Source organism: Onychomys torridus, chromosome 3 (assembly GCF_903995425.1).
Source record: "Onychomys torridus chromosome 3, mOncTor1.1, whole genome shotgun sequence".
NCBI lineage: Eukaryota > Metazoa > Chordata > Mammalia > Rodentia > Cricetidae > Onychomys > Onychomys torridus.
In genome coordinates, this window is record NC_050445.1 from 65,311,927 (window position 1) to 65,324,176 (window position 12,250).

General features: G+C 40.4%; 1 protein-coding gene across 1 annotated transcript; it reads left to right on the top strand.

Moving 5' to 3' along the window:
• Positions 1-23: 23 nt before the first annotated feature.
• On the top strand, positions 24-11,852 carry Fam133b (family with sequence similarity 133 member B). Its single transcript, XM_036181867.1, has 7 exons — positions 24-36; positions 1,080-1,207; positions 1,678-1,770; positions 2,929-2,979; positions 5,218-5,304; positions 6,704-6,748; positions 9,323-11,852. Exons 1-7 carry the CDS (start codon positions 24-26, stop codon positions 9,407-9,409), a joined length of 504 nt encoding a protein of 167 aa, XP_036037760.1. The 3' UTR covers positions 9,410-11,852.
• The last annotated feature ends 398 nt before the right edge of the window (positions 11,853-12,250 follow it).

The window sequence follows — 12,250 nt, forward strand, 5'->3', positions numbered from 1 at the left end:
CTTTGGCTGAATTTGAAGAAAAAATGAATGAGGTTTGTAAATAGCATCTTCTAAGAACTAGACAAATGTTTTCCTTACAATAAAAATGAAATCTCTTTTAATTGTTTCACTTTAATAAACCAAGAATTTGAGCATTGCACTTTAGGCATTATGGGGATTCTATATTTTATGAATTTTACTGTTACATTTAAAGGCAGGTTTGTGAGTAAATTAATACTTTCTATAAAAATAAGGACTCAGTAAAGGCACTTGCCTCAAAAGCCTGATGATCTGAATTTGCTCCTCAGAACCCACATATACATGGAAGGAGAGAACCAACTCTATGGAGTTGTCCTCTGACTTCTCATAGTAATCATAATCAGACTTCTTTTTTTGGTTTTTTAGATCTTTTTGTTTAAAAAAAGAAAGCTGAGATAAGTGAATGGTAATAAAAAAAAAACTAGGAAAGAAAAGGGAACGGTCGCTTCTAATGTCTTAACCTTTTTGCAGAATTGGAAAAAAGAACTAGAAAAACACAGAGAGAAATTATTAAGTGGAAATGAGAGCTCATCCAAAAAAAGACAGGTAACACCTTTTTTTTGCATATTGCCACTCTTATCTTTGGATTTCATAATGGTGTGTTAATAATACGTTTGAATCTCATCCACTTATTCAGGCTTGTGTTTATTTCTATTTAGAGAAAGAAAAAAGAAAAGAAGAAATCTGGTAGGGTGAGCAAAAGTTTCATTTTTCTAAATGTTACAAGTAAGAGCTAAAAAAAAAAAAAGTAAGAATGATTGTTTTTTTGTTTTGTTTTGTTTTTTAAACCTTATGCTAAAGGTAACTTAGACTGTAGATGAGTCAGGTAGTCCAGGGGTCCTTTGGTGGTGGGGTGGTGTTCTCTTAGTGACATGAAGGAGCTGTCACCTCCCTCCTAACCCAGTGCTTTTTCTGTTGCTATTAAGGAGGACAATTGTCGATCATTGCTGCATAGGTTGTCACTTCGTTGACCTTCTGGGAGACAGAGATGACTTACATTTTAGTTTCTAATCTTAGGACTCTGGCATCTGTCTGTTAGACACTAGATTGATTTCACTAAGTACTGAGAGAGTTAATAACCAATCCCTGCGTCTCACAAGCTTTCATTGTTTTGTGCTTGGTCAAGTATTCATCTTCTTCTTCACCGGGCTCTGATCCTTCCAGCAGTTCTTCAGATTCTGAAGATGAGGTAAGATTGGCTCTGGTGGCTCGTGAGGTAATTGCTTTCTACTTGAATGTCAAGGGGACTTCTGTGGTGGACTTGTTGCTAGGTGTGTTGACTTCTGATTTTAATTAATTGTTCATAACTTAAAGTACCTGTATATGAATACATGAAATGATGAGATGTTGAGATATTAGTATTTGTTTTTTGTTATTTTTAAGTTTACCTAGTCCATTTAAAGTAGAATTTATTTTTTGACAAATCTAAAATGCATTTGACTCATTGGTTAGAATTACAAACATAATTCAGATCATTTGACTCTTCTTCAAATAGAAGAATGGTATGTTGTATTGTTACATTCTAAATATTCATTGAGGAAAATATGGTTATAAGTTGGTCCTTTCATTAAGTTCTGGCCATTACTACATTGTGATATTAGTTAAATGGATAAATTATATTCTGAAACAGAAAAGCAAATGTTTCTAAATGTTTTGTAGGATAAAAAACAAACAAAAAAGAGGAAGAAAAAGAAGAGTCGTAGCCATAAGTCTCCCGAGAGCTCAGGGTCAGACTCCGACTCGGACAGCAAGGTGAGACCCCAGCACTGAGTTGCCAAGAGCAAAAGCATTCCACGTTCTGTCCGTCCCTCCTGTCTGGTGACATCACCACGGTCAGAAGGTGCATGCTCGATTTTTGTACTCTGCGGTTCTTTCTGCGCCAGCTGACTAGTGTATTTAATATTGCACATGTAGCATGTATTTGTTCCCTGAGTACTTTCATATACATGTTTCTGTGTCTTCAAATCTTCACAGTACTGTTTCTTCCATTTTCAAAAAATTATTTGTAATTCAGGGGCAAAAGGGAGATGAGAGTCGAGCTGATTATTTTTTAGTAGCTAGCCTGGTGTGCTTTCTATTTTACCTAAATTTGTTCTGTACTAACTAGAAATGTCAAGGACAAAAGTGTGAAGTATTTTACAAAAATGTTGATTCCAAAAAAGAAAGAATTGATTCCTAGGTCCCATTTCCAGAGTCTGATTAGGATCAGAAATAGTCTATATTTTTGACAAATGCCCTACATGGTTCTGATAAAGGGTACCCAAGGAACACAGGGGCCTCAGGAAACTAAAGCTCCTGTTCAGGCTTCTAAAAGATTTTCACTTGCCCTGGGAAGATTTCTTGTGACAAAGTTCCCAGTGTAGAAGGTACTCAGTGACTCTTGGCTGTCTCTGTGTCTTTAAGGCAGCAGTCCTGTGAGTACGGTAGCTAGTGTTCATGGAAGGCCTGCTGAGTGGTAGGTAGGTCCTGGTAGGCCCTTGACAGTTCATGCATTTAGCCCTTTGAGCAACTGTCTAAGGGAGTTGTTTGTTAACACAGAGGTTAATAGTTAGAACTAAGGGAATAAAAACAGGGTTCCTGATGAGGACAGTAAGCAGATCAGATTGGTGGGTGCCAGAAAACCATATGGATTATAGAACTTGAGTGCATGTGGCCACTACAGGCAGACAGTGGTATAAAGCCCCATTTTAAGATAAGCCATTTGGGTATTGCAGACTGTTATAGGGGTACATAGGTTTTATTCAGTTAGATAACAGAAAAGGTCTATTGTCTTACATGCAGATATACACATAAAATAGATTTTTTATTTTTGCAATAAATTCTGATATTGAAGCAAACTCATTAGTCATGAATCAAATCATTTTGGGGGAAGACTACACTTCTACTGTGTCTCTTTGTGTATTCATGCAGGATGGTTCAAAAAAGAAAAAGAAGTCAAAGGATGTGACTGAGAAAGAGAAGGTAACTATTTTACACCGCCTTCAAATAGTCTGTCACACAGCACTTAAGAAGCTAATAGTGGGGTTAGTGATTTAGCTCAGTGGTAGAAGGCCCTGGCTCTGACCTGACTCTGCCTCCCAAGTGCTGGGATTAAAGGCGTGCGCATGTGCCGCCACCACCCAGCCAAGTGTCAAGTTTTGAAACCAGCTTTTTATTCAGCATTACTGTTGACATTTATCCTTGATGTTTTCAAGTTTATTTCTTTTGCTTACAATATTTCATTTATTCCCTATTCTATAGAGCATCTAGATTGGTTTCATTTTTTAATAGATTTATTTATTTGTATACTGTCTGTCTGCATGAGTTTATGTGCACCGCGTGCATGCAAGTATGTTCATGTGGAAGCCAGCAAAGAACATAGGATCTCCTAGAACTGGAGTTACAGGTGGTGGCTGTGAGTGCTAGCAACTGAAATGAGCCCTCTGCATAAACAGTAAGACCCTGAGCCCTCTGCAGCCACCAATTATTTACAGTTTTCAGCAATACAGACTGCTGCAGTGCATATATTCATTTTTATGTGTTTAAGTGTTTTCCTTGTATATGTGCATATGCACCATGTACATGCCCCAGAGAACCAGAAGAGGGCATCAGTTACTCCAGAACTGGAGTTACATGCAGTTGTAAGCCACCATGTAGGTGCTGGAAATGAACCGGGGTCTTCTGCAATAGCAACAAGTTCACTTCTCTGGCTCCATACAGTGGGCTTTCTTAACTGTTTTTTTTTTTCTCCTATGAGTTAATCTTAATTTTCTAATATGTATATCTAGGACTATAATTTCTAGGTTCCCAGAATGTGGATACATTTAATTTATCTAAAGATATTCTCACCAAAGTGTTTATTAGTTTACATTTCTAGATGTTTATATACTAGATGTTTGCATAGTTTTTAGTTCTTCAAATGTCTACTTAAATTCCTAAGTACATTATAAAAACTTTAGTTTGTGTATATACACATACATATGTGCACATGAGGTGGGCACCATGTGTGTATGGAGATCAGAAAACAGCTTTGTGAAGTGGGTTCTTCCCTTCTGCCACTATGTGAGTCTCTGGTGTCTTTATACTGAGCTGTCTTGCTGCCCCAGAGCTAAGCTGTCTTTAAAATGTCAGTGTAGGAGTTGGAGAGTTGGTTCAGCGTTAAGCAGGCTTGCTTCTCTTCCATAGGACCCGAGTTCCCAGTTTGGGTCACAATACCTACATTGGGTGGCTTACAAGCACCTCTAACTCCAGCTCCAGGGGATCTGACACCCCTTTTCAGCCTCCATGGGCACCTGTACACACGTGACATACACTCTTGCATACACACATATATATAAATACAAATGAAATAAATCTTTAAAATATAATACTCTAAATATACCAATGTCATTATACAGGCATCCTTTTAAATCATAGCAGGCAATTACCAGCTGGTTTTCTTTTCTAGTGAAATCTTGAGTAGAAACAAAAGGATTAAAATACAAAAGACCTAAATCTTCCACCATCTTGGTTTCTTAGGACCTTAAAATTGTATCTGTTAATTTAAGGAAATGAAAACATTATATCCAAATCCCTGCTTCTCAACCTGCTTCTCAAATGCCCTTTAGTATAGTTCCTCATATTTGCGGTGACCCTCAACCATACAGTTATTTTTGTTGCTACCTCATAACTATAATTTTGCCACTGTTATGAATTGTAATGTCAGTATCTGTTTTATTATGGTCTTAGGTGACCCTGTGAAAGGGTCATTTGACCCCCCAAAGGGGTTGCAATGCACAGGTTAAAAACTGCTGATCTAAATGGATATGGAGTTACTTCAATTTATTAAATGAAGGTATTACTGTAGTGGAATAAAAGTCCTGGTAAATGTCACTATGTTAGAAATTTCTACATTTAAAGCTGGGTGATTTGTAGAAGAATTATTAGAATAATTATTAAATGTAACTTAGAAACATAGGTTTTGGGCTTGTGTGATGGCTCAGCCAAAAAAAGCCCTTGGTGCAGACTTGACAACCTGAGCTGAATCCTTGGATCCCACAAAGTTGAAAGAAAGAATAAAAAGACTTTGTGGAGTTACCCTCACTGCCATACATGCACACATGTGCCTGCATGCAGATATACACACTATAACAAATATAAATTTTTCACTTGGAAAAAAAAGCATAAGGTTTTCATGGCAGAGTATTTTTTAAATTTGCATACATGTATTTGTTTTCATAGGACACTAAAGGACTCGGCAAAAAAAGAAAGCTGTGTGAAGATCGAGCGCTATCCTCTGCGTCGTTGTCCGGCTCGGATTATGAAGAGGTGAGGAAAGAAAAGGACTCTGTTTCTGAGTAAATTGGTAATAGTATGACTGTCATTTGACAATCTCCATGTTTTCCTGTACCCTTCCAGTGTCGCATTTATAACCCTGTCCTTCTGGTTCCATGGAAGAGGCTAGATAGAGTGCGGCAAACTAAGGTCCAGTCTGGCTAAAGTAGGAAGAAGGGCCACGCGCTGTTCATTTTTGTCTATACAGACGACTGGGCACTGCCGGGAGAGCTGGTTTTCTGAGTCTGGCTTCGCTAGGCCTTTGGCCTTTGGCGTCCATCTTGCCCAGCTGTCATCTGTCTACTCTGATTCTCAGCTCCCTTCTCCTTCTAAGTCTTCCTTGTTTGGTTGTTCCTCTCTCCTTTTTTACTTCGTTGTCTTTGGTTTATGAAAATGACCCTCAGAACCGTCACGCCAGCTGCCCCTCTTACAGTTGTATCTTTATGCTCTTGAAGTGAAGCTCATAGCTAATGTAAACTAGATACACTGATTTTTATATTACTGTCCTAATAGAAGACACGAAAGTAAGTAGCAGTGTGTAACCCGATGAAGTTGTATTTGAACACATAAGCACTCAAGTATGAGGTTGGAAGATAAAATCATCAATTCAGGCTGGAGTTGGGACCTCATAGGTGGCCTTCAGAAATGTTTGCCTCCAGTCATTTTCCAGAATAGCGGACAGTGTTTAGACAATCTCTTAGAGCTATCTACTGTTTGTCTGTTCTTTCATCCTTAGTCTTCTTAGATTGTCGAGGACTTTTTTATGTGTTTGTGTCCTGTATACAGTATGTAGTTATCTAACAGGTATGCCATACAACTCAATAGTTAGGCGGTTTTTATGGTCTAGTACTGTTAATATTTAACATTTAGCTAGTATGTAATAAGGAGTGCTTAACAAAATATCTTATTATTTAACATTTAATATACATGGCTTTATTTAACAACTTTCGATTTAATTTAAATTCCATACACCGTGCTTTAAAAGGTTAAAGTGAAATACAGATGATACGACCATTGGTATTTCCCAGGATCTTCGCCCGCTGCTCTATAGAGAGTGCACTGTATGTGTGACCACTTTGTTTGGCAGTACAGAGCACTAAGAGTGACTAAGCCTAGCTGAGCCTCGGTGCTGGCTGTGTTGTGCCAGTTTAGGATACCTCCCACAGTTGGCACTCCTCAGTTTCGGTGCTGAGAGTCAGTGCGAGTGGAGCTCTTAGAAACACTGGAAATCTTGATTTACCATTTTGTTATTGGAATTTTATTGATACATAACAGGAGTCTTAAAAATGTGATTTTACACTCAAATTTTCTCTGTGTGACTTGAACATGTAGGATAAATGCACTAAGTACAAATTACGTTTGTCTTCTGTTCACACAAATTTCAACTTCGTAGGTGCCAGCAAAAAGGAAGAAGAGCGGAGAAGAGCGCGAGAGAACAGCAAGTATCTTTCGTTTTTACAGACAGCGGCAGACCCCATGTTCTTGACTGTCACATTAGTGCAGCTGGGACCAAGTGAAGTACTGGGGAGAGTGGTGTCCGTCACCTTTGTTACTTGGGAGGGGAGAAGCAAGTAGGCTTAGGAAAGGGCAGCAAACATCCCCTGACCCTTCGGTATCTTACTGTTAGATGTTCAGAGCTGCCCAAAGTGGCGCACGCCTTTAATCCCAGCACTTGGGAGGCAGAGGCAGAGAGATCTACAGAGTGAGTCCCTATCAAAGTCCCTATGCTTCAACTTTTATTTGACTTTATTTTATTTTTGCTTGTTTGAGTGTTTGCCTGAGTGTGTGTCTATGTACCATGGAGTTCAGAAAGGCATAGAACACCCTGTCACTGGAGTTTTTACATGGGTGCTGGGAACTGAGTCCAGGTCCTCTGCAGGAGTAAGAAGTGCTCTTAACCAGGCCGGGTGCTGGTGGCACAGTTCTTTAATCCCAGCACTCAGGAGCCAAAGGCAGATGTCTGAGTTTGAGGCCAGCCTGGTCTGCATAGCAAGCTCCAGGACAGCCAGGGCTTCACAGAGAGCTCTTGTCTGGGGTGGGGGGTGGGGGGGGGTGCTCTTAACCACTGAGCCAGCTCTCCAGCTCTCCTACTTTACTTAACTTTCTTAAGCGATAATTAAATACAGTGATTTCCTCAGTCTTCTAAAAGAAATTATTTACAGGTCAGCCAAACCTAGAATAATAGAAAAGGCTTCTCAAAACATTAGCAGCAATGAGAAGCTGGAAGTGGTAACATGAATGTTTGTTTGCTTTTGTTTTTCCAGAGTTTCTCTGTGTAGCTGTGCCTATCCTGGAACTCACTCTGTAGCCCAGGCTGGCCTTTAACTCAGAGATCCACCTCCTCTGCCTCCTGAGTGCTGGGATTAAAGGCATGCGCCACCACCGCTCAGCTTCCCATATTCTTTTTAAAACCAGCTCTGCCATTATGCAAATTGAGAAATAAGAAAAGAGAATAGGAATGTATCCAAATGAGAAGCAGGCCAAAAAAAGAAAATAGCTGATACCTTCAGAGAGTAGTACAGACCATATCTGTGAAGTAATGTCAGGGTCTTCTGTATAAGCATGGGCCTTTGAAGGTACTTTCTTAAGGAGAGGTAAAAGAAAAAATGAGGATACCCCCAGTTGTAGGGTCAGGGTAACCTTTTCCTAGACCTTTGTGGTTCTGAAACTTGGGTTTACTTGTGTATAAGTGATTCCAAAATCACTTTTATGTGTTTTGTGACCACAGTGACAAGCATTTTTTTCTGAGTGTGAAAATAAGTTAGTTGACTGTTTTAGACTGTAGTTTAGATTGATTAATTAGAAAACATTTGACTAAGTCTAGTGTGTACTTGGTACTGGTTTATTCTTTCTCCTGGTGTGTGTTTGTTACCCAGCATCTCCACTAGGCATGGTCTAGTTCTTAGAGATACAATAGACTGAGAGAGGGAGGGAGAGGTGTATATGTGGAGAAAGGAGTGAGCAGCTAAAGAAAGCCTCCCCATGGTGTAATTCAGTGGTCATGTGCTTGCCCTACAGACTCAAGGCCGAGGGTTCCACCCCAGTACCACAATAAGTAAATGTTCAAATTGAAGGGTTTGGGCTTCTTTGTAAAATTATATTCAAGTACATACTTTAAAAAGGGAAAAGCTCTGGGGAGCCCGATGTGCTTTGGTGATAGAGTGCTTGCTATTTGTGCTCAAAGCTGCTCCTCTGTCTTCAGCAGCATCCCCAAGAAGGCAAGCTGCAAGGTTCTTCTGTAACAGTAGCAGAGGAGAGGGAGCTCTGCCTGCCTTGCCTGGGTACCGCTTCTTCCTCCTGAATAGCTACACTAGTAGCCTGGGATTTCTGCCTTTACTTCTGTAGCAGAGGCACTCAGAGGAGTTGGAGATCAGCAAAACTCCAGCACCCTTTATCCACTAAAAATTTCGCTGTAAAAATGGCATTTGGTTGCATGTGGTGGTTTGTGCCTGTAATCCTAGCATCAGGAGTTCAAAGTTCAAGGCCAGCCTAGACTACATGAAATACTGTCTCAAAAAAAAAAAAAAAAGGAATAGTAAGCATATGTTTTATTAAATAAAATATACTTCTAAGGATACGTCCGTGTTTTGTGTTAGTAGTTGGTATTAGCAGCTAAAGTAGTGATGCAGTCTGAACAGTACACGGTTTATGTTCCAACTTAAAAATACTAGATTACGTACTTGGACACAATAAAGCAGTTGTGGCTTGCTGTCTGTGAGTGTCCTGTGTTGGAACTGGAGTGCCTTTTCCTTTGGAAATTGTGTATAACGTGATGTAGCGATTGACAGCATGATTCCGGTTGGAAACTGCTAATGTGCCTGTTTTGAGACTCAGCAGGTACTCCTAGACCCCTCCATAGTTGTGGTTGTTGAGGCTTGTCTAGAGCGTCCTAACTAGTTTGCTTGCTTCTGGTGGTTTATGGAAGCCGCTTGGGTGTAGCAGTGATGATGGTGTGGACTGGGGTGTTTTCAGTAGGCACAGTAGTGATGCCTGCCGTGGAATTTCTTTACAGGACAAAGCCAAGAAGAGAAGGAAGCACAAGAAGCACAGCAAGAAGAAGAGAAGGAAGGCTGCGGGTTCCAGTTCAGACTCAGCGTAGCCTCGGGAAGGAGGACCAGGGTCCTACAGAGTGCAATGTCGAAGGAGCTCTCGGCTGTGAAGATCCTGACTATGTAGTGACGTGCATGAATTCCCTTGTGTTTAGACTTTCCTGGACTAGTCAGTAGCCACTTGGACACCGCTGTGTGAAGGGCCATGATTGTTGCCTGCTGCCTGAACACCTTTTCCTCTTCCAGTGCTTGGTGACTGGGGGACAGTGCTTTGCAGTCATGCTAGTGGTTAAGATATTTGGAATAAAGCTAATATTTTTTACTAGAAGTACTTAAGGATAAATCAACAGAAACTGAATCTGGACCATCTTTAAGATGTAACCAGAAATAATGGGATGACTCTGGTAAAAATTCTTAAAGTAGGGATTGCATTAATATCTCAAACTCCTTACTCTGTAGATAAGTATTTTAGTTTTTCCCCACGTATATTTTGATTTACTTGGGGAAGGAGCTTTTAAAGAGGGGGGTGGTTTGCTATCTTTAGCTACCAGAACAGCGTGCCTTTGATCTCACACTACTTTTGTGGACACAGTAGCCATGCTTCCTGGGAGGTCCGAGCTGGGCGTCATCAGTCCTGCCCTGGACTGAGGTTGATGACATCCCTAGACTTCTTCGTATGCTGCTTGGAATGCACCAGAGGTACCCAGCACTTTGCAGCATGGGAAAGCCCCCAGAGCTCTGGAATTTACCTCCACTTGAGTCATACCTGAATGTTTCTTAGGGTTAGACAGCGTTAGTCATTTTAATTCATTTTACCTACACTTCGGCTTTGGAGAGGAGTTGTTCAGTAGACACTGGTACTTTCTGAGCTGATAGCTAACAATTCTAAAGTGCATGTTCTATACCGGTTTTAACCAGTCAGAAGGTTTCTGTGTAGCCAGTGATAGCTCCTTTATGTTTTGTATAGATTTTGTTTAGGCTGCAGTGTTTAGCTTTTAACTCCTGTACTCTTGCTGTGTTAAGTTCCTTACTATGTTTAATGGCACACTTACAAGATATTTAGCATGTAAAAAGCAGGACTTTTGGTTTTCATTTTTAACGGCTTCATATTGAAGCTGAGTCTTACCACAAACAAGCTGAGTGGCAGGCCTGGTATGCTGTATTTTGTTACATAAAGCTATGCCAGAATCTTAGTAAATAGAATGTTTTAAAAGTTGGTTGTCTTTGTATATTCATAACAGATTATGACATGTTAGCTTACCTGAGAACTACATTACTGCTCTTCCTGTGTCATGTTTTTCTGAGATTTTGTGCCTCATATCTCTGAGTTATTAGGAATGTTAAAAGGGATTGATAAGTCATTTTCATTTTACACTTTTATATAATCAGGTAATATGAAATATAACGATGTACAGTTTTGCCTGTTTCAGAGGGTGTGCTAATTATAGTGAAATATGCACAGAACATTTTGGCATGACAAGAGGCTGAATAAATAGCTATTTTACTTAAAATAGCTGTGTTCTTATCTCCCTTTGGGTCACAGTAGTTATAAAAGTTAATGGTAATATGCCCTGGGGTTTTTAGTGATAAAAAGAAAATGTGTCTTGGGAAGTTCCTCAAATTTTTCTGCTTTAAGATGCATATATAAAAATATATACAGAATCCTTCTCCCCCCTTCCCCCCAAATTTTTCAAGATTGATGTTTAAGCCTCTTTGGTCAGTTGTTGGTCACTTTTCCCTAGTGTACAGGGCAGTTTAAGGACTGGTCTATAGGACAGCTACATCCTGCCAAAAGCAGCAGTTGGTTTGACTGGAGAAGGTGGGAAGCGGGTGATGTAGAAGAATGTCGGGTCTTTTTCAGACTCTGTTCTCTAGGACTCACCTCGGTGTTTGGTGGCTATACCGGTCTCCTGAGGTACACAAAGGATGTTTATGGGGTGTTGCCCCTTAACATTAATTCCATGGTTTTGATAATGTGTAAGTTAAAAACATACCTTCCTTCTTCCACCAAAACTGCCCTTTTTCTTTCTCAGGTGGGTCTACACGAGTTTGACAAACACGCATGTCTCTTACAGAATGGCACTGTGGTAACTGCCAGAAAGTGACGAAAGTCTGTAGAAATGTCTTGATACCAGCGCTGGCCTTCTGGTCATTTTGGAGTCCTTTGATTGCCCTAGGGTGTTCTAAGTGCCCTAAGAATGTCCAAATTTAATTTTGTCCAAAGTAGAGACTTGTCCCTTTCAGTCAGGATGTGCTGACCCTGTCCCTTACTTCCTGTCATTCCACACACACGGTGTGGCTGCCTCAGGGAAGACAGGGAGCTGCTGTCTGGACTTAGCTGGGAGCCTTCGCACCAGAAATTTGCCCTATTCCAGCTTGAAACCGCTGGTGTTCTTGAGGTACATTTGTAAGGGGGCTGAAAAAAAATCTTCTTTTCTCCTCAGTTGTATCTGCGTTGTTACAGAAGTTGTTTCATATTTTATTAAAACTTAGAGGGACTGCGGTATGTGTGCATGTATCTCAGGGTGGTGCATGAAGCCTTGGGTTTAATCCTCAGGACTCCCCCCCCCCCCCCCCCAAAAAAAAATCTTGCGTCCTAAATCCTAAACATGGTTTTGGGTATGGCCTCACCTGTTTATTTTCACCTGTGGAAATCAGCATTTAGACTAGAAGCCAGTTCCTCCTTTGTCTCACAACGAAGATGAAATAGGACAGTGGACATTTCAGCCGGCTTAGCACAGTCACACCATGTTTTCTTACCATTAGGTCTCAATTGGTAGCAGGAAAATGGGTTTTCCATCTGAGAAGCTCATGTATATGAGGCTGTGTGGGTCTCATGGGAAGGTGCTTGGTGACTTTTCAGGAGGTGGCAGCCTTTAAGGGAGCTATTC

What these genes read in the sequence shown, in the direction of transcription:
- Fam133b (XM_036181867.1), top strand. An exon ending in CCGGCTCGGATTATGAAGAG is followed by an intron (nt 5,305 to 6,703) that starts GTGAGGAAAGAA and finishes TCAACTTCGTAG; the next exon opens with GTGCCAGCAAAAAGGAAGAA. An exon ending in GAGAAGAGCGCGAGAGAACA is followed by an intron (nt 6,749 to 9,322) that starts GCAAGTATCTTT and finishes ATTTCTTTACAG; the next exon opens with GACAAAGCCAAGAAGAGAAG.